Below are 22,652 nucleotides of genomic sequence, written 5' to 3' on the forward strand. Positions count from 1 at the left end.
TCCTTGCTTCCTTGGAAGGGGCTGAAGGGGCGGGAGCAGCGCGAGGAGCAGGAAGAGCTGTCAGCCTCTCACAGCGAGACAGGTACGGCAAAGAGGGACACCGCTCCGGGAGGGAGCCAATCGCGTGGCAGAGCGCGTTTGACAGACGAGTACCCCGACCAATGCAAAGAGAGTATTCCGACCGTTGGAGAGGAGCCTTCATGCGAGAACGCGCCAATAGGTGTGAAAGACAGAGAGTGACAGACAGCGGGACGAGCGTATGGGATATAAACAGCACAGGGGCGCTGGAGTCACAGCAGCCAATGAAATAAATGAATTTCACAGAAAATATTGACAGATCAAGAGCCAGTGTGACAGGAACGAGGGCCCAGTGCCAGCTTTAGGCCCTGAGTGACGCCAGTAATTCCTCATTCACACCAGGAGCAAAGGACCATAATTGCTACAGCAGATATCAACATCAAGGCAAGGCATTTGCTGGAACTTGCAACAAGTTCATGCTGCTGTGAAACAGTGTTTACAACTAGTGTTTCCCTGTAGCTCATTATGAAAATCCATACACAGATTCTGTTCTATTCTATTTTTTTCACAGCGTAGGCACTGAAACCTCCGGGCCTGTCTGTTTCTTGGTGTAGCAGCGGGCCCACATACTTTATTTCCCTACCAGGGAAAATCTTCACTGGCTCATAAAACAAAGCTTGACTCCTCTAGTAGTTTGGGGAATGTGAGACCACGAGATCTATGTGTCTTGGATATGAGGAGACATACAGAGGGGGGCTGTTAAGACCCATCATCACAAAAGAACAGAGGCGAGGGATAGTCTCCAGATGAAAGAGCTACAGTACACTGCTCGGGGAGGTGCACAGGAGGAGCTGCTTGATAATTCATCAAGTGTCTGCCGAAGCAAGGGGGGCTATTCCGAACAAAAAAAAACGTCTGGGGACTCAAATGAGTCAAGAAGTCTCGCCTCCATGCCGAACAGTCTGTTCTCTCTTGAGGAGATCAGCTGAGAGTGAAGAGTCTTAAGACTGACAGCAGTGTCTCTGCTTGTCATGCCCTTAGCTCCTGGAGTTACTGACAACTAACCTGGGGTGATCTAAACAGTTATATATATATGTCTGTTTTTATGGTGGGGTTGCATATCCATTCATTTATACAATGGCGTAATCCATACAGAAGTGTAGGCCATCAATTCATGTGTCAGTTGGTGAAAGAGTCAATCATTCATCATCCATCACACTTTCTATGCTGTAACTTTCCATGATTTTTTCATGCGGTCAGATCAATCTGGAGTGAATCATTTTGTGGCTTCATTCTCACTCAACGGTCACATATTTCCCCATGCAATCGCTCATTCATTAATTTTGTGTCAAATTTCCACATCAGAATATTTGAATATGATTTTGTGAGAGAAATGGAAGTTGGGCATAGATAGGTGCAGTGACTTTGTTCCACATAGATCAAATTATCACTTTGTGATCACTTTGTGAAAGAAGACCCATTCATTCATTCATTCATTCATTATTATCTTTCAAAACTATTACTGATTTATCATTTTGCAAAAGAAAACTTGTGTATTTATTGTGCACTTTACACAATATTATACATGAACATCATTCCTTTCGAGTGATGGAACAGCAGAGAGATGTACAAAGAAAGAGGTGAGTGTGTGTGTGTGTGTGTTGGTTGCCACTGTACTCTCTCACAGCTTTCCATTCAAATTCACAACATGGACTGCTTCACCTGTAACAATACGGGTCGCTGTCTCTCCCTCAGTCTGCAGATGCGCCGGATCTTTGTCCAGAAGAAAGGCGAACGATCGAGGAGAGAAAACACACTGTAGCAAATGATAAAGGAATAATCTCCATGCCTGTTGGAGCTGAATTTGTTTATCATCCTGAATGTTGTGCGCTAACTGTCCTCACATAAATTACCTCCCTTGCTTTGCAGTGTCTGCAAAACACACACTTTCATGCACATGCAAATACACACACACCCACACACAGCGCTGGAAAGATGAGGTAGGAATTTTAAGGTTGGCTATAAAACACTGTACGTATCTTCTCACACCCCAGAGTCATTTCTACAGATGATAGTTATATGCTCCTCTGGCTCTGCTATAAATTAAGTGTGTCCACTGAAGCATAACCATGATGTTAGAGAAGGGGATTTATTGGAGGAAAACTGTTTATCACATAAGCATTTGCAGAAGCAAAGACAACTGTTTAAAGATTGGTAAACATGCAGAAGTGATGATCCAGTGGTCCTAAAATATCATTGTAAATGTTGTATCCTTCCGCATTTATAAAGTCAGTGAAACACTGAAAGAGAGCTCTGCACCATATAAGATAAAAAATGTTCAATGAGCCAACATGTTCTCTATCTCCACACTGCTCTTGCATAATGTGGTGTACATGAAAATAACACCAAGAAGGATCAGCTTTACCTCTCACATCAGATGCTGGAGGAATCTGGTTAGTAATAAATGAATGTTTTAGTGTTTAAACTTCAATGTTTTAGTGTGGAGGTTTGCACTATAGGCCCGAGCCTTGCCCACACAAAGCCTTATCCATTATGCAAAATCACCATAGTTGATGAAAGTGGCATGCTAACTCCTAAAGTGGCAGTTTAGAAGTTGTTCTAAGCCTCTGAGGAGTTAATACATCTGCTCTATTTCTCTTCTGCAGACAATGTGTGATGTTGGCTGGGATGAAACAGCACAGAATGGCTATCAAACATCCAAATAATTAACTCCTATTGATGCAAAAAATGACATGGGACCTTAAAATGTCAGTCACACTCCAACATGAGTCGCAGGTCTACTTCTGGTGGGTCGCCATATGAAATGAGCACTGATATGTTTTAATGAGTCCGCGCTGTACAAATCCTACATTAGATTTTACAACTGTGTGTAGCTATTAAGGCAGTTAGTGAACTGGTGGCGGCTGACTTCTGCAGCTCATGAGACAAATTCATTCATTCGTCACATCTCTGAGCTGCCACGGAAATAGTGATTACTATCGAAACACAGGAAGCTGCTTGTGGTGCGCTTCTGGTGTGGTGTCAAACCATAATTTTGTATGCTCAGAAATGACGGTGTCGTATGCCTCGGATGGTTTCAGATAGTAGTTATGTGAGAGTCCTTATCCCCTTGAGATGCAGCAGTTTGTACTGGATATAGAATTTTGCACAGACACAAACACCTACACACCGTGTGTCCAACTCTTCTGAACAATGGGCTCCATATACAGAGGTGGCCATCTGTAAACCCCCACTGTTAATATGCTGGCTGAGCTGCTGCTGCTCTGTCACTCAATCCCCATTGCGTGGAATCGATTCATAACTAACATTTGAACCCATTCACACACACACACACACACCTCCCCATCAGTACCATTAGTAGTACCATTTGAAGCCACTTGATGGCGACCTAAATCTGTTTTTGGAGCACTAATTCTTACACAGGACCAAGGTGTAAGGTTCTCAAACCTGAACATGCCAATAATTGCCAGATATTTACTTCCAAATTGTATCTTATTACAGATAAGTTATTTTACAGACATGATGAGACTTCCTATTGAAGTACTGAAACAGCACAAGATTCAGAAGGTAAGGTGCTCAGAAAGGATTATTATTTCCAATATAATTTGGGGCCATTTTAGCTTTCAGCACCCTGCTCAAAAGCACAAAGGTTAGGTGAATTACAAGGGAATTACAGTAACACCAATTATGTTTAAATTGTACTAAATAGAGACAAATTGCAGTAGAACCAAGCAGAGACGGTGGCATAGGTGACCAGATGTCGCGCTTCATTGCAGGCTTTATAGTGATACAGCTATGGTTGTCAACTTTATGAAAAGACTGATAGCGGCACTATTTTACAGCTGACAGCTAAAATCAATCTGTCAGTTAAATCCAGCCACCAGTAAAACAAGTTAAATTAATAGGCGACAGTTAATTAAAACCCTTGTCAGAAAGCGATTGATCATAAGGTCACATCTGTTTCTGAATACAGTGATTTGTCCAAAGAAGTAAATCATATTATCATGTGTTTCTGCTATAAGTGGGGGGAAAACAATAGAGACTGTTGTGTCTTCTGTGTATAAAAAAGAGCATCATTAATGCCAGTTGGCTCCTGCAAGAAGTGGGTGGGATTTATAGGCGTGGGAGATATACAGACCATTCCAACACTTATAATAATTATAACATTTAACCACCCTTGGGCAGAGAAACTGTTCATCTACTGTATTTCTTCACATGATGCCTATTGTCCTTGGCAGTTTACATTTATTCTTCCACCCACATGTAACCTGAGTCGCAGAATCACAGAGCACAAAGGAGCTACACAAAATGGAAATGCGGTCTATGCAATAGATAGACATTAAAAAGAGAGAATTCATGCATGAGCGGCTTCGCTTAAATTCACTTGCATTGGGAGAATCTTTCCTTATCTTTGGAGAGGCAATATCATTTAGCAGATAATGGGAAGAGAATCATATTAGGTGTTCACATGAAATTCTGTGGAAGCGTACGGGCCGAATGAAACCGCTGATCTGAACTCAATCCTGGAATCTACACTAACCTGTTTCTTTGTTTCTATAGGCTGAAGTCAGCTACAATGGGCCAGATAAGACTGCAGCACTGTGCTCTTAAAGAGAAGAATAGACAGTCATTGCAAATGATTTGACATTGTTGCTGCAACAGTACTTGACAAGCACTTGACATGTTACAAAGGAGGACTGCAGAAAAAGTGTATGGGACGTGGCCCGGCATGTCACACGTCACCTGTTCATAACAAGGTGGATAAACCAGTGGGAAATAAACCTATAGGGGTAAAAGATGTGATTTATGGCCAATATTTTGATGAAAATGCAGGTTTTTGCTGAATACACTTTGATATTTATGAAATGCATTTAGCTTCTGGCTCATTTTACTTTAATGGGTTAGATACTGTATATTGGGCCATTTGTTTTAGCTAAATGGGCCAACATCCAAGTTGTCTTACTTTAATACTTTTATTGGCTATTTAGTTTTTTTTTTTTTCTATTATTGCAAACTATTTGTCATAATAATTGACTAGAGATGCAACCCTGGATATCATAAATTGGTATTTTCCAAACACAGCACATCTGTCACCTATTTCAACACACAAGTTCGGTCTCTCTATTTCTGCATTTCAACCAGACACATCAAAGACAACCAGCAAACAAAGACACACACACACACACACACACACACACACACACACACACACTCTTTTGTTTTATCATGTAATGTTAGGGTTTTAACTGAATGAAATGATGATGAAATCTATTAACTATCAGGCTTGTAAGAGTTAAACTCTTCACCTTTACGCACTGATACTTCAACAGTGAGGCCGAAACAATTATACCTTTTTACATTTTTACACAACAAAAATATTAAAAAGGCCCATTTAAACTCATAAGAACATCATCTGATCTCATACAAAGCTCTTTTAGTGGTGACTAAGCCAAAAGTGGGCCAATATAGCTGACTTCACCCTATAGGAGATATAGCAGTACGGAAAGTTACTATTCCTTTGTCTTATGTGAGAATAACTAGAGGGAGAGCATGTAGGCCTACAGTACAATGTGATACAGTGTTAGTGGTTATATGATCGATTTGTGTTGTAGCTAGAACAGCTTTAGCAATATAGTTATTTGCCTCTCATTTAATTAATATTTTGCTAAACCAACAAAAGCTCCTATGGGTGTAGGCCAATCACTTTTATCACATGACTTATTGTGGGCCTATATGCTATAGCCTATTATCTTTATCACATATTATGAAAAGATGGTAAACAGCGTATCACAGTATCACATTTTAACTAGCATTATGGGAAAATAAAAAGATAAATGAAACACGACTGAACAGCTGTAGGCTATATGGAAAATTTGGAAAGAACCTGTTCACCTTCATGAGAACAGTGAATCAGGTGGAAATTCACTGGACCCTTACCTAACTCCGTCCCTGCATCATTTCGCGGAATAGTGAAATATGATTGCGAAAATGATTGGGACATATCTTGACGTAAACTATCAACTCTTTACGTAGGCTAAAGAAGAAAAAAAACAAAACAATTTTAACGTACTTCTTCATCGATGTCTTTAATGAAATACTTTTTCATTGATGTATTGAATTCAAAGAGGTCCAAGTGCAACAGGCTGTTATGAGGCGTCTTTGGCCGGATTTGCATGGTAAATGTCGCTCCTATTCAACCAGGAAATTCCAGGACGCGCTGCGCGTGCCCGGTGCCAACTGAGTCATGAGGAGGGCCGTCCTCCTGTGTATAAATACACACATCCCACTGCCACTGTGCACCCAGCTGAACAGACAGGATACAGCAGCATCAAAGCTAAGAAATGGCACCAACCATGGACAGACACTTAAAAGGTAGGCTAAGCATGTTTTGTAAAACTTTTTCATTGCACAGGTACATGCAGTCTGTTTCAGCTCAGGTGACAGTGCAGGTAGCAAGCAGCCTCAGTAGACTGTAATGCATCTGTTCATGCTCTGAAACAAGCCAATTTACAGTAAGTGGAACAAAATCACTCAGTTGAAAGCTTAATAATGAAAGAATGGAGTCATTTATTACCCTTCTATTTGTTATGTAAATTTGTTGTTGTTTGAATTGAAATATATGTATTACAAGAAAATTACATATTGTAACTTAGTGTCAGGCCTAATACCTACAGGGAAATGTGGGAAAATGGGGCTTGTGGGAAAATGGGGACTATTACCTGCAGAGATATTAGCCCTGAAAATTACCTGAAAATAACATTCATCAGTAAGCCTGTGGCCAGTCAGGAAGAGCTGCATGTCTCTCATTTGTGGAGTTTTCTTTCTAAATGGAAAATACTCTCCATTGTGGGATGCATAGATCTACTGTGGTGCTGTGGTTCTCAATGCCCTGTGCAATTAATATGTTAATAAACACATGTCCCTTTTTAACTATAAGGTTAGATTTTACAGGGGAAATAAATGAAAATGACTGTATAGCTGCTCACCACCTCAATTACTGAACTGGAATAACGATGACAATTAAACCAATCCTTACAACAAAACAACAGTGTGGCATATCCTTGCGTCTTGGCTGAACCCAGAAATCTTTGCTTGTGGCTGTACTTTCAACTAAGTGTGAGTCATAAATCTTTGGACACAGCTGCTCTAATATTGCTCAGGCAAGCCAGCTTAGTAATACAAATCACTGCAAGTGCAAAATGAGTGTAAAACAATTTTCTGATGCAGTTTGGTTGAGATCCATGGGCAATACGAGCTATAGTAATCCTATAATGAATTTTAAGGAGAGATTATACAAATATCACAAAGCTGTTACTCCCTACAGGAATATTACAGTGACACCACAGAGGGTAAAAAATACCATAAGGTATGATGAAGTGAACAATAGATTCACTAAAGGATACAACAAGTCTCTAGGAATATAATAGGAATCATACACTGATACAAGGAGATAAAATATACCATAACATATGATAAAGTCATTATAAACTCACAGCAGGCACACTATTGGTCCCAGTAGGAATATTCTAGTAATATCATAGTGATTTTTCTTTGGAGTAGTCAGTTCAAAACACAGTAAGACTTCAGTAATATCTGCAGGAACAACATTGAAATTGCATAATTTAATCATCTATATTTCATTCTTTCACTCATTATGTCATATTTATTTCATTAAGAGATACTTCATCCAGCCACAGACCATCTTGCCAATGATGTATAGGAGATTCACAAGAATGATTACACTGTCACGCTCCATCACAGTCTTGGAGAATGGAATGCGGCATGCACATACACACTGAGCTCTAACTTGAAAAAAATCTGATTAATCTGATCGTCTGAATAATGAATTGAGACACCCCTTGTAATCAAAAAAAGTTGCTTATGTTGTAATCAATATGTTGTAATCAATGGAAATTCCATTCTTTTGAGTCCAGCATAATGCACCTTGTAGGAGTGGACTCTACTAATACTCTACTGATCTGAGAGCAGAATTCTTTCAGTATGAGTATGTGGCAAGACGCCTCACCCATAAGACCATATATGACACAAAGCCCAAGTGTTTCAGATGTTTGTGTCACCATCAGCGTCATCAGATTTCCCCATCAGGAGTGGCCAAGCTATTATGCATACTGTATTCTGCAATGGAAGAGCCCCAAGCAATAAGGTTGATTACCAGTCTGGCAGCCTGTGTAGGAGAATACAATATTTTTATTATTGATGAGACATCACTCAATCTACATATCTCGGGGAGGACTCACACAGTTTAAGTTATTAACATGCATCGGAGTGCTCAGTTCTGTATTTCTTGCCCTTGCAGAGGAGAGCTCCAGTGAGAGCCAGAGTCCTGTGGTGGATCTGGAACCTCCAGTAAAGAGTTCTCCGGTTTTGATAGATGGGATTTCCCTGAACGGCCCCGCTCTGGACCTGCGTGCGGCAGAGAGCTTCATCCAGCAATCCATGGCCATCATCATGGAGGATGCAGTGAGAAAGGCCACCGATGTCAGAGAAAAGGTATTGAAAATGTGCTTATTTACCTTCTTTTATTTAGATTGTACTCAACCAAGTGTTACAATTAAGAGCAAATTCTTCACAATAGTGGTATGTCTCCAGTTGGCATGGATGTGGGATGATTTTGTTATACTGTTAACAATAACACGATCAAAATAAATCAACATACATCAGTAGTAGTAGTGGTAGTAGTAGTAGTAGCAGTTGATCCTTGACTGTGAGATCCCTTTCCATCCTGACCAGGTGTGTGAGTGGCGTTCCCCAGAGCAGCTGAAGGAGCTGCTGGACCTGGAGCTGGGAGACGGAGGCGAGGCGCAGTCCAAGATCCTGCAGCGCTGCAGAGATGCCATCAGATACAGCGTCAAGACCAGTACGCCCAGTAGAACTATTAGAACTTCAGTAGATGAAGAGATAGCATTCACACCACATGCTGTCCTTGAGTTCTGGGAACCAGACTCAAGGAATGTTATCCCTAAAATCCAGTCCCTAATATCCACTAAAAGTGTAAAACAACAACTAGGAGAAAGGGAAAGAGATGTGGCAGTGAAATGGCAACAATGAAACTGTCTCAGTCCCATCTGAACTCAGGCCATGCTAGCTATGTGAGAGGGTTTTGAGCAGTGACCCTTCTGACCCCCATCCTGCCCCATTCACCCTCATCCCCCCAACACCAGAATAACTCCACAGACCTGGCAGGAGGACCTGGCACACTCCTGCTCTCCAGTGTCAAGTCATATCCCTCAGAAATAGATGGAGGGGGCTGCTGCGTGGTTTTAGGGGTTAGAGAATGTAACCTCAGTGAAGCATGTTTTGTTTTATTGATGGGGTCCAAATGGCTATTCCCATAAGAACGCATTAGGTGACTAAGAAAGGCCTTGACATTTGCGTTGTTGCCAAGCCACTGCCCGTCTACAAAGGCAGAAAATGATTTACACTTGCATAATTCATAATTTAAGACATGCATCAGATTGTGACCGGCATCTGTTTGTTTGTGTTATTTGTGTAGCCCATCCTCGTTTCTTCAACCAGCTGTATGCGGGGATGGAGCCCTATTCCCTGGTGGGAAGCTTCATCATAGAGGCCCTCAAACCCAGTCTGTGAGTCACAGCTCATTGTAATCAGCTGTACATGTTTTAGTCAAAGGATCCAGTAGGATTCTCGTAGATGTATTATATGGGAGTTAGATTGTGTGGATGGAATAACATTGTGCATATGTTGTTTTTCGTCAGGTACACATATGAGGTGGCTCCAGTCTTCACCCTGATGGAGGAGGCTGTGCTGGCGAAGATGATAGAGATGATCGGCTGGGAGGAAGGAGGAGACGGACTCTTCAACCCAGGTACACTAACCAACAGCTATTAGTATCAGTACTACTACTATTATGGTAGAAATAATTCCACTAAGGCCAGGCTAACCACCTACAGTACTACTGTTTCTACTAACATGGCAGAGATGGTATCTTGACAGCAGGTGAGGACACCAGTAGTGTCCTCACCTGCTTCTTTGTTTTTTTCAAACAAAGAACGCTTTGTAAGAGTAGAGATGGAATCATTGTCACTGGAATGCGACAGTAGATAAATGCCGTAAATGCAGTAGATGATCTGATCAAGGTGTGTCATACAAAGTGGTAGAACAACTGCAAAGCTGTCACACCCTATATTTTACACTTGTGACTTCCAAGACAACATAGTTTGATTTGTATCACAATCACTGTTTTTATTGTTTCCTAATCCATTCATTCCCTGAAAAATGTGTCACAACCATGGTCTCTTGCAACAAGGCATCTGACTCATCTGGTCATGCCATCTACCAGAATAATATGCCTTTGTCTTAATGCTTGTAACATTCAAATAAAAGTCACCCTGTGTGCTGTTTTCCCTCCAGGTGGCTCAGTGTCCAATATGTATGCCATGAACATAGCCAGGTTTCACCATTGCCCTGACGTTAAAGAGCTCGGCCTCTCTTCCGTCCCACGACTGGTCATGTTCACATCAAAGGAGGTAGGAGTTTATAGGAACTTACCAAACTTTAAGTCACAAAGAAACGGCATTTTGAGAGCATCTTGCTTCCTTAATGTGATGTATTTCCTGTTCAAACAGGATATTGGGGCGGGACGACGCTCAGGATCATTCAAAAGTTAGGGAGGGAAAGCCAGTTTTATTTGATGGGAGGCGGAGAGGCGGATTGTTCAAAAATCTGTGATGATTGTATTGGTTGGAATTAGTAAAAGTAATGAGATTTTTATATAAAGATACAAGAAAATAATTTTTTGGTCATTTTTTTGGCATAAATTGTCAAATAGGTGTGTTGCATGATAGTTTGAATGAGCTAAAAAAGTGTATAGTGGTATTAATAATTATAGAACTGGGTTAAACCTGTCAAGACCTTTACCCTGGTGTTGATTATTTCAAATGAAAGTGTATAGGATGTATGTGGATTTTATTCTGACTGAAAAACATTAATATTAATTTTGTATTGGACAAGTTTGGATCATTTTGTTGATATGACTTGTCTATGTCGACCTTCATTTGGCTACCAAGACCAGTGGATAATCATGTTGTCTCTTCATACTTGTCTACTTGTCTTACACTTTCAATTAAATTACCTCAACCAAAGAAAAATAAAAGAATCAACCTAGAGTATATACCCTCTGTAACTGTAATTGCCTACCTAAGCATATTTGTGTTGTTTGGTCTCTTTCAGTGCCATTACTCTGTTTCCAAAGCAGCAGCGTTCCTGGGCATCGGCACTAAGAATGTTTATGTGATACCATCTGACAAGAGGTATACTGCTTTCTACACACACTTCATAATCCCACCTGGCCTGCTGGTTACTAGGCCTGACTAGTGCTAGTTTGACACACATTCTAATTATTTCCATCCCTTACAGTGTTTCTATAGAAATGTAATTCCCCGAAACTAGTTTGAAACTCTGAGACTAGCCATCCATCAATTCATTCTCAAAAGCTTCTATGCTGTGGCAGAATTTTGCTCCTGTGAGTTACCTCGCTCGGTGGAAACAGATTCAATTCTCCACAGATCGATTGACTGGTTCATTCATCCTTTCACCCACTGAATCATACATTTATTTTTTGTTTGTCAGAGGGAAGATGATTCCCAAGGTGCTGGAGGAGCAAATAATGGCTGCTAAAAATGAGGTGAGGATGAGAATAAAGGAGTGTTGCCTGCATTTCAAAGTGCAAAAAAATAGCAATGTTGTGAAATATAATCAATACACTTACAAACTGAATGTTTAGCATTTGCAATAGCCTCCTGATGTGTGTTTGTGTGTGTGTGTGTGTGTGTCCTCAGGGTGCAGTGCCCTTCATGGTAAATGCCACAGCTGGGACCACAGTACTGGGAGCCTTCGACCCCATAGAGGAAATTGCAGACATCTGTGAGAAACACAACCTATGGCTGCATGTGGACGTGAGTAGATTTTCATTAGCATATTTCACATTCAATCATACACTGAGTCAGTCAGTCAGTCAGTCAGTCAGTCAGTGAGTCAGTCAGTCAGTCAGTCAGTGAGTCAGTCAGTCAGTCAGTCAGTGAGTCAGTCAGTCAGTCAGGCAGTGAGTCTGTCAGTCAGTCAGTCAGTCAGTCAGTCAGTGAGTCAGTCAGTCAGGCAGTCAGTCAGTCAGTCAGTCAGTCAGTGAGTCAGGCAGTCAGTCAGTGAGTCAGGCAGTGAGTCAGTCAGTCAGTCAGTGAGTCAGTGAGTCAGGCAGTGAGTCAGTCAGTCAGTCAGTCAGTCAGTCAGTCAGTGAGTCAGTGAGTCAGGCAGTGAGTCAGTCAGTCAGTCAGGCAGTGAGTCAGTCAGTCAGTCAGGCAGTCAGTGAGTCAGTCAGTCAGTCAGGCAGTGAGTCAGTCAGTCAGTCAGGCAGGCAGTGAGTCAGTCAGTCAGTCAGTCAGTCAGTCAGTCAGGCAGTCAGTGAGTCAGTCAGTCAGTCAGGCAGTGAGTCAGTCAGTCAGTCAGTCAGTCAGGCAGTGAGTCAGTCAGTCAGTCAGTCAGTCAGTCAGTGAGTCAGGCAGTGAGTCAGTCAGTCAGTCAGTCAGTCAGTCAGTCAGTGAGTCAGGCAGTGAGTCAGTCAGTCAGTCAGTCAGTCAGTCAGTCAGTCAGGCAGTGAGTCAGTCAGTCAGTCAGGCAGTGAGTCAGTCAGTCAGTCAGGCAGTGAGTCAGTGAGTCAGGCAGTGAGTCAGTCAGTCAGTCAGGCAGTGAGTCAGTCAGTCAGTCAGGCAGTGAGTCAGTCAGTCAGTCAGTCAGTGAGTCAGTGAGTCAGGCAGTGAGTCAGTCAGTCAGTCAGGCAGTGAGTCAGTCAGTCAGTCAGGCAGTCAGTGAGTCAGTCAGTCAGTCAGGCAGTGAGTCAGTCAGTCAGTCAGGCAGGCAGTGAGTCAGTCAGTCAGTCAGTCAGTCAGTCAGTCAGGCAGTCAGTGAGTCAGTCAGTCAGTCAGGCAGTGAGTCAGTCAGTCAGTCAGGCAGGCAGTGAGTCAGTCAGTCAGTCAGTCAGTCAGTCAGTCAGTCAGGCAGTCAGGCAGTCAGTCAGTCAGTCAGTCAGTCAATCAGACTGGTAGGCAGTCAACAATTCCCGATACAGTAACATCCACTTCTAATGATCCACATAGTTTTGTCTCCGCTTTTCATTCATTCTTTCATTCCTTCATTCTTTCATTCTTTCATTCCTCAGGCGTGTTGGGGAGGAGGCGCTCTGATGTCCAGGAAGCATAAACACTTGTTAAAGGGCATCCACAGGTAAAGACAACAGTGGAGAGTTCTTGCTAATTGTCTTATTACTTAATTTTTACCTCAGTTCTTGCAGTGCTGTCACATATATAAATAGTAATGTTAAAAGTGGAGATAACACTGACTGTGAGCCCTCTCTGCTGTGTTGCATGTGTCTGATCAGGGCCAACTCTGTGGCTTGGAACCCCCACAAGATGCTGATGGCGTGTCTGCAGTGCTGCGCTTTCCTGGTCAGGGACAAAACGGTAAGAGAAGCACACTTCACCATCTGATCCTGCTGCTCCAGATAAGCACCATCCGTGCTAAGTGGTTCTCAAACTTTTCAGCTCGTCAGCCCCCTAAAACGAAGTCGTGCCTACTCACGACCCCCATCACAGGCTGAGTACGCAGCGTGGTGAACAGTTCAGCCAAAGAATGATTTGCCCTTTTCAGGTTGTTTCATTTGATTGATTATCAGAGGAGGCCTAGAGGCTGGAAACTACTTACTATTTCACAGGGAAAAAAAGCATAAATTAGGGAAAAATGAATGTAACCAGTGTAGCATTAAGCAGTAAGAAAGACCAGGGTTCATCTTAGTGCTACCTTTCATTACAGCCAGATGCTCCCGCTCATTCTGGGCAGGAGCCGGATCTGAATGGCAGAGTGCATAGTGCAGACTCCCTGCTGGAGTCTCATGTTACCAGACTGAATGCGAGCTGACTCAGCAGTTTGGCCAGTCAGAGAGCTGGAGAGCGAGAGCGAGAGAGAGAGAGAGAGAGAGAGAGAGAGATTTGCCAGGAGTCTGAGGGACAGAGGACAGCTGTACACCTGCTGTATTCTGTATGCTATTCTGCTATTATATGTAGTGTACAATGCACACTACATATCATCCCATTACTTTATAACAGCTGATATTTGGTCCTAAGCTTAAAGCATTTAAACAGTGACACAGATATGATGGAATGTAGCCAAAGCATTTTGGGATATTTGCATATTCAGGATGCGGATGACAAAATATCTCACAGCACTGCACACCATTTAGTTACTATTTAGGAGTGTCACTGTCAAAATATATGGCTCGCTGCATATTACTGCAGATTTTGAGAGAAAAAATGATCAGCAGTGGCTCACACCGCCATGCCAGCATCGCCGACTGTTAGTGCTTCCAGCAGTAATATTTCTTGGAGCGGTGAATAAACCCTCCATATTCAGACCGCATGACACTGGGACTCCATTGAATCCAATACAAATTAATTTGGGGATTTCTAATGTTTCAATATTCTACACTGATTTGGCTGTTGGAACCATCTTATTTACTATTTCTTCTCGTCCTCATGTCTCATGTCAAATATTTAGACCTGATAATTCCCACAAAGCGCTGCTAGCCCGGCTTTACTGGCTTCTATCTGGCCAACTAACCAAGGTGCTAATTTGTGATCTTGTTGCTGCCGGGTTTTGGTCTTAAAACTTTTCACACAGTAGACACGCCTTGTATAAAAGCCAAAATACCCTTGAGGGTGTTCTTGTGCCTTGTACATATTGCATCATCGTGGCATCAATTATCACGTCAAAGAAGTCTCTCCTGAATATCATTGATACAAAAATGTACTAAACATTTTGTCTGCACCAGATAAATGTTCCTTGTCATTCTGCTCCTCAGGGCCTTCTGCAGCGCTGCCACTCAGCGCAGGCCTCCTACCTCTTCCAGCAGGATAAGTTCTATGACGTCAGCTACGACACGGGGGACAAGTCCATCCAGTGCAGCCGCAAGCCGGACGCCTTCAAGTTCTGGCTCATGTGGAAGGCCTTGGGAACCAAGGAGCTGGAGCGCAGGGTGGACAGAGCCCTCGCCATGGCCAGGTCAGTCTGAGAGCATGGGAATTCAATTCTGCTATTTGCCCCATGCACATAGCACATCCAACAGAAGTATTGAGAAAGATATTAAACCATAAAGTCTCACTTTATGCGTGTAAACTTTACAAAATATTCATTTCGTACCATTTACTTGTCTTTATTGCCAAATATATAAAGATAACATTATCACAGCCGAACAATAATTCAAAACAGGTTTTTAGATTTGGCTCAGCAGTGATTTTAGTGTGTAATCGTTACATCATGCTGGAGGAATTAAGGGAAACACAACTTTTACAATGACTTTTACAGAGCGCCCTGTAACTCAGACAGAAATAAAATGCCCAGTAGTCCTTTACAGTAAAATTATATTTATTACAGTAATAGTAACTGAGACTGAAGGCATGTAGACTGAAGAAGTGGCTGGAGTGAATTACATGTGCCCTTCTATTTGGCAACTCCCATGGTTGCCACAGTAATTCCACAGTGACCACGAACCAAGTCGGACTATTTATGGCACTTGGCGCAGTGACCGATGCACAGGTCGTGACAACTGAGCTATTTTGCCTGCCCTTTAGATGGAAACTCCCTGACCTGTGCTCACCTTTATGGGTGAACCCCAGGCTGGCTGTGAGGGGTCAGAGAGAGAGGGGGAGAGAGAGGGAGAGAGAGAGAGGGAGACAGAGAGACAGAGAGTCAGTCCTAAGTATTCTCCCTGTGTTGATTCAATGACTGGCTGGTAGACAGTGCACTCTAGTGGTTGTTTGGTGAATAACATGATAACGCTTGACAGTGTGGAGGATGCAGACATTTCTGAGTATCAATATCAACACTTACCAAAGCTAAACAGCATATATGACTGCAACGGCGTGAACAGTATGTGCTTAACTCTAATTTGGATACTATTCTTAAAATCATTTTTGCTTTTTTTGTAGGTATCTTGCACAAGAGGTCAAGAGAAGAGAGGGGTTCCGTCTCATGATGGAGGTAAGATTTTGCAAACTCGCTTCATGATTTCAACCAACACCACTTCATTTTACTAATTACTACTGTTATTTGGATAATTCCACTACTCATCAGTAAAACATGTAAATACATGTAAATGAAGTAATCATAGCCGAGTTATATGCCCTAATTCAAACTCTGCTTTTCCTCCTACAGCCTGAATATGCAAACGTATGCTTTTGGTACATTCCACCCAGTCTGAGGAGCATGCCAGACAGTCCTGAGTTCTGGCAAAAGGTCCACACTGTAAGTAACAAATGCTGCCATGTTAACATTAACAAGGAGCATTTTAACTCGAAAAGAAAAAAACACTCAGTTCTCAGTTCTACCAAGAAGCTTGAATCATGTAGTAATTCTGTAAATCAATGGGCAGAGCATGACAGTATAAGGAGGTTTCATGCACAATACTAAAACTGTATCCACTCATGGTACTTTAAGGTGCTTTGGATAAAATGTACTAAACAGCAGAAGTAATAAAAAGGAAACCGACTGCCAAAGCCAAAGTGTACAACAATCCTCAAGCTCAGCTTTGCATTAGAGCTAACTCGCACTTCATTTGTTTCTGATTCAATTAACCATCAAAGTGGATTTCTTAGGCAAACGTCCAAGCTTTAGGTGCTCAAAAAAAAGCCCAGAGAAATCCCCTGATATGAACGTCAGAGTTGATGTGGGAAGGCAAAATGAAGGTGTGGTAGTCAAAATTAATGATCAGGTGTGACTTTTATGAGCCTGCCCATACACTGAGCAACATGGAAAAACACAGAGCGTGTCACAAGACAACAACACTTGCACCACACCAGTTACACAACACGGAGGTCACGCTGTGTGCAGCAGTTCGTCATTGTAACGCGCCCTCCCTCCTCCCAGGTGGCGCCAGCAGTGAAAGAGCGCATGATGAAGGCGGGCAGCATGATGGTGGGCTACCAGCCCCACGGGGACAAGGCCAACTTCTTCAGAATGATCATCATCAGCCCCCAGGCCGGCAAGGAGGACATGGACTTCGTGCTGGATGAGATACACCGTCTGGGAAAGGACTTGTGATGAACTGAGGCGGGCTTCAGGGTCAACAGTCCGTTTCTGAAGCTCCTCTCTTCTCTCCCTGTTCATCCATCCTGCAGTGGAAGGACTTGTGGACAGTTGTACCAAGTTGGGATCTTAGTAGAGAGAGAGTGTCAATGTAATCACTTTTGCACTGAGGGGATGCTGTTGTTTTCAATTCCTTAGTGTCCTAAATCTTTGCTTTTTCTCAGATTGTCCTTGAGGGGGATCTGGCTGGAGGATTACAACCTCCTCCTCTTCTCGAGTTTGTTAGAACATGGGGTGTCCAAACTTTTTTAATATCAGGGGCCTCCAGTTAGAGATACATTAAGCCAAAGACCACATTCTGAAACCTTTTTTGTTGTTATATAGGACAGAAATAACTATCTGCCCTACTATTGGTGCTGAGATAACAGAAGGCAGAATGAAACCGATGATCCAGAGAGATATTCCTGTACATCTTGTCATTCTGTCTGTCAACATCCAGTAAATAAAATAACACTGAATCAAAGCATTCCACATTTTGGGTGTTTGGGGACCTCCTGGGACTCACTCACGCACCCCTGGAGGTCCCCGGACCCAACTTTAGGAACCACTGTCTTAAAACCACTGTAAGAGGTAAGGAGAAAAAATACAAGAAACAATAGAATGTATTTTGATTTGAAGGAGGGATTTACAACCCCGTTGTTTTTTTCACTTCTGCTCCTTAAATATTTGCCTATCAGGAATATTTGTTATATATATATATATATTTAGAAAGATATATTTATATTTAGAAATATTTGTAAGGGAAATGCCTTCTATTTATATGCTTCAGGGTGAAAGTGTTTACAATTTATGGAATCATAAACTCGATGTTACACTCATAAACTGTTGAATTAATCAAACGCAATATTTTCTTTTCTGGGTGCTATATTACCTCATCTTTATTTACTGTATGTGTTTTTTTCTGTGAAGTGAATCTTGGATATTGATTTTGTAGATCAGTGCAGTTTCACTGTAAATAACTTAAATAAAGCACAAATTTACTGAATGGTTGTGGTTCCATGTCCATATATTTGAATCAAACTCCACACAGGAGTTTACTGCTGAGGTTTACTGTGACTATCAATTTATTCTATGTGTCACTAGCAATAGAATTGATTGTTGAATAAAAAAGAATGGAGTACTGAGTATTGAGAGAATCAGGATTTAATACCAAAATTGAATCAGTCATATATGCATGACTGTGTGTGTGTGTGTGTGTGTGTGTGTGTGTGTGTGTGTGTGTGTGTGTGTGTGTGTGTGTGTATGTGTGTATGTGTGTGTGTGTTCTTGTATTTCTACAGTTCTGAGGACCAAATGTCCTCAGAAAATCCCACAAAGTGTTGCTCAAAGAAAAATAGCACATCCCACAAACAGGCAAAGATGACAGAGTGCTTACAGATACACTTTCATTTATTTTGCTCGACATGGTTGTTAGTGTCTTATGCGTCTGCACCAAAATAATTTGAAATGACATCTTGGGTGATGAGATTTTTTTGTCACCTGCTTACAAAACAGTCTCTGTATCTATGCAGCTCACCACAGATTGCATTTCCCTTTATAATTCACAAGCGCACAAACAAAAAAACAATCTGCTGTGTTACAGGAACTAACTGGCATATAATGCAAGTCACCTCTCTCTCTCTCTCTCTCTCTCTCTCTTCCTCTCTCTGTCTCTCTCTCTCTCTCATCTCTCTTCGTGTGTCTGTCTGTCTTTGTGTCTTTATCCTCTCGTCATTAAACTCATTAATCCTCTCTCTGTGTGGATGAGTGACTCTTTAGACATTGTCAGTCAAGCTTTTGATGCATTAAAGTGAAGGGCTTAGAGTGTAACAAAGTTAATGGATGACCTTTTAGACAAAACTGGACACAGTGTGTCCAGATTATGTTCAGACTGGCAGAGGGGTCACATCCATTAGTCACCCAAACACTGGAGTTCAGAGAGGAGGGGAGTGAGATGAAGGAGGAAAAGGATGGATGGAGCAGAGATCATCTGGCAGTCTTTTGTTCATTTTGGCTGTGAGTTCCTCTTGTCCCACTGTGAAAGAGTCTTTCAGTTGTAATGAATGATTTGATTGTTGTTACTGTAGGCTACTTCACATTTTCTCTAAACAAATCACAGAAGACAGCTGGATTTGGAATATTCTGCATGTCATTCTGAACGGAGTTGAAACCCCTGAGAGCAGTTAAAGGTGAGTTAATGTGCTGTGATTAATAACCTACTTAGAATTGCATTGTAGTGTGAGCTGTCCTGAAAGACAGCAGACTTTTTGTGGTGAGTGTGATGTGGAGGCTTATATGTTCAATGTATCAAACTATTGTTAAACTAGTGACTATAACTTCCTTAAGTAAAGTGAACAGAAAAGAAAATAGTGGAAAAAAGGTGAAACCAGACATCTCCATGCCTCCAAAATAAACTTTGTATAAATTACTTTCAATTTTGGTCTTTTGATCATTGGCATGATGAACTGCAATGCTGAGAGAATCCTCAAATAGTGAATGTGCCCTAATCTGCAGTCAGCTGTTGCCAAACGTCAACTGAAGCGAAAGAACAACCAACAGGAACCATAATAATGAAAACAACAAGAACAAAAAACAGAAAAGGTCAAATCAAATATGTCTATTTGTGTTTGTATTTTAATTTGTGAACAACCATGCACACAGAGCTTTGTATTGTACTGCGTTATCAGAGGTCATCAGCTTTGCTTGTGTCTTTTCTTCCTGATCTCCACCCAACAGGAAACAGAACAATACCGCTCTTCTGTCAAACACCTAGCTGCCACCATGGGCATCATTGGTGCTGGTTTTGACGACCAGTCCCTCAGTAGTGAAGGCAGTTTCGACCCGTTCTTCACAGACGCCCCAGAGACTGAGACTGTTAAGGGCCAATACTTTGAGCGCGCTCAGCTGCTCCGTGGCCCCGAGGCCTCGCACCCTGAGGTGGATCACTCCCAGCTGGCCCTCATCAATGTGGGGGGCAACCGCTACACCTTCCCCTGGAGCACCCTGGAGGACTTCCCCCAGAGCCGTCTGGGTCGGCTGGGCCTCTGCACCACCCTGGAGGAGGTAACGGGGCTGTGCGACGACTACGACGAGACGCGCCGTGAATTCTTCTTCGATCGTGACCCCACGGCCTTCCGGGTCATCCTGAACTTCCTGGCCAGAGGGAAACTGCGTCTGCTGCGGGAGATATGCAACGTGGCTCTGCACGGTGAGCTGGAGTACTGGGGCATCAGTATGGGACAGATGGAGCCCTGCTGCCGCCACCGCATGATGTGCCGCATGGAGGAGGTGGCCGAGCAGCAGAGCAAGGAGGAGGAATGGAAGCGGAAAAGGATGCAGCCGAGGGCCCCCGCCGTGAAAGCGACGGGCCTCTGCGGGCTGCTCAACACGCTGGGGGAAGCGGTGGAGAACCCTCATTCAGGCATGGCAGGGAAGGTGTTCGCCTGCCTCTCCGTCATCATGGTGGTGGTCACCGTGATCAGCCTGTGCATCAGCACCATGCCAGACCGCCAACAGGAACAGGCCACGGTGGGTATGAACCAAAGCAAGGCTGCGCATAATTTTGAGGCCAGAGACTCAAGTAAAAAAAAAAACATAGGGTTATTGAACTAGCCATCTGCTGTTGGCTGGTCTTTGGTGCCAGGTGATGTCATCTTCTATAGAGTACAACAGGTGGTGATATTACCTGGCACCAAAGCCAATAGCAGATGGCCAGTTCAGTGCCCTACTTTTCACCATTAGGCAGCAGTCTTCAGTGCTGCTTGAGCGTAGTGAGTGTTGTCTGTCTCCACTGGTAAATTCATTGTTGTTGATAACTTCTTAAACTTAAATTTGCGATGACTTGACGTGTGAAATGGTTAATGATGATTGCAATGTTATTTTAACAATATAATCAAAGCTTGTTCTGAAGGCTGATCTGAAGTTTAAAGAGTAACTAAGCCCCACCCAAATCTGTGGTGAAGCCTGACACCTAATGGTGAAAAGTCGGGTACTGAACTGGCCATCTGCTATTGGCTGGTCTTTGGGCCAGGTGATCAAGACCAGCCAATAGCAGAAGGCCAGTTCAGTACCCTACTTTTCACCATTAGGTGTCGTGTCACGCTTCACCACAGATTTGGGTGGGGTTTAGTTACTCTTTAAAGATCAACTAAACCCCAAACCCAATTTCAGTAGCATGCTTATTACCATTAGATGTCAGGCTTTACACAGATTTGGGTTTGGGGTTTAGTTGCTCTTTAAGAGAAAAACAATCCAAATGACTCACTATCTGTCTTCTTTGTCTCCACAGGGTCAATGTTCCCCAAAGTGTCGCAGCATGTTTGTGGTGGAGTCTGTTTGCGTGGCTTGGTTCACATTAGAGTTTGTGGTGCGATTCTCCCACGCACAGAACAAGCTGGACTTTGTCCGCGGGCCTCTGAACATCATCGATGCCATTGCCATTCTGCCCTACTACGTCTCGCTGTTCGTGGACCTGAGAGATCAGTCTATGCAGGATGTCGGTCACGGGGCGGGAAGGAGCTCCCTGGACAAACTGGGTCTAATCCTACGTGTGATGCGGGCCTTGCGTATACTCTACGTGATGCGACTGGCTCGCCACTCCCTGGGCCTGCAGACCCTGGGACTGACCATGCAGCGCAGCATGACGGACTTCGGCCTGCTGCTGCTCTTCGTCTGCGTCGCCGTGACTCTCTTCTCCCCGCTGGTCCACCTGGCCGAGAGCGAGCTGGCGCCGACCGCCGCCAGATCGCCCCAGCTCAGCTTCAGCAGCATCCCGGCCTCGTACTGGTGGTCCATCATCTCCGTGACGACGGTGGGGTACGGCGACATGGTGCCGCGCAGCATCCCCGGCCAGTTGGTGGCGCTGATGAGCATCTTGTCCGGGGTCCTCATCGTGGCTTTCCCCTCCACCTCCATCTTCCACATCTTCTGCCGCACCTACACGGACCTCAAGGTGGAGCACGAGAGGCTGTGGAAGGAGAAGAGGGGGGCGGAGCTCGCTCAAGAAAACATGAGAGGAAGAGATTTGCGGCCAGTAGCATTTTTTTTGTCATGTTTAGAAGATCCACATTTCCTGTCCGTGGAAGACATTGCAGGACTGGTTCAAAGCGAGAGTGATCAGCCACTTCTTTCACGTGCGGTCAGCTGAGTCCCCAGACATGTATTACACACACTCCATTGTGTCGAAATATATGGAAATGATTTGTGTACTTTCAAGACAAATCTATCACATTTGCATCTATCTAAACGTAACTTTTGTAGACTAGAACACTCAGGCAGCAAAGGAAATTGCATTACACCTAAATGTAAAGACTTTTATGTGTTCAAAGTACATTCATCTGTTGTAATCTTGTAATCATACAATCAATCCAGCTCATATCCAGTACCTATCAGGCTGCAAGAGGATTTTGGAATGTATAAATGGTGCAAACGGTAGGATATGCCTATTTGTCAAATTACTGTAGACA

General features: G+C 43.1%; 2 protein-coding genes across 2 annotated transcripts; both read left to right on the forward strand.

The window, feature by feature from the left end:
* Positions 1 to 6,348: 6,348 nt before the first annotated feature.
* Positions 6,349 to 18,201, forward strand: LOC139921712 (acidic amino acid decarboxylase GADL1). Its single transcript, XM_071912019.2, has 15 exons — positions 6,349 to 6,411; positions 8,357 to 8,550; positions 8,791 to 8,917; positions 9,554 to 9,644; positions 9,777 to 9,886; positions 10,432 to 10,547; positions 11,251 to 11,330; positions 11,650 to 11,704; positions 11,859 to 11,975; positions 13,232 to 13,296; positions 13,451 to 13,532; positions 14,927 to 15,126; positions 16,053 to 16,104; positions 16,279 to 16,368; positions 16,990 to 18,201. The coding sequence occupies exons 1-15, from the start codon at positions 6,381 to 6,383 to the stop codon at positions 17,161 to 17,163; spliced, it is 1,584 nt and encodes a 527-aa protein (XP_071768120.1). The 5' UTR covers positions 6,349 to 6,380; the 3' UTR covers positions 17,164 to 18,201.
* A 1,767-nt stretch (positions 18,202 to 19,968) lies between these two features.
* On the forward strand, positions 19,969 to 22,455 carry LOC139921709 (voltage-gated potassium channel regulatory subunit KCNG4-like). Its single transcript, XM_078287339.1, has 2 exons — positions 19,969 to 20,709; positions 21,476 to 22,455. Exons 1-2 carry the CDS (start codon positions 19,969 to 19,971, stop codon positions 22,331 to 22,333), a joined length of 1,599 nt encoding a protein of 532 aa, XP_078143465.1. The 3' UTR covers positions 22,334 to 22,455.
* The last annotated feature ends 197 nt before the right edge of the window (positions 22,456 to 22,652 follow it).

Source organism: Centroberyx gerrardi, chromosome 12, assembly GCF_048128805.1.
Source record: "Centroberyx gerrardi isolate f3 chromosome 12, fCenGer3.hap1.cur.20231027, whole genome shotgun sequence".
Classification (NCBI taxonomy): Eukaryota; Metazoa; Chordata; class Actinopteri; order Beryciformes; family Berycidae; genus Centroberyx; species Centroberyx gerrardi.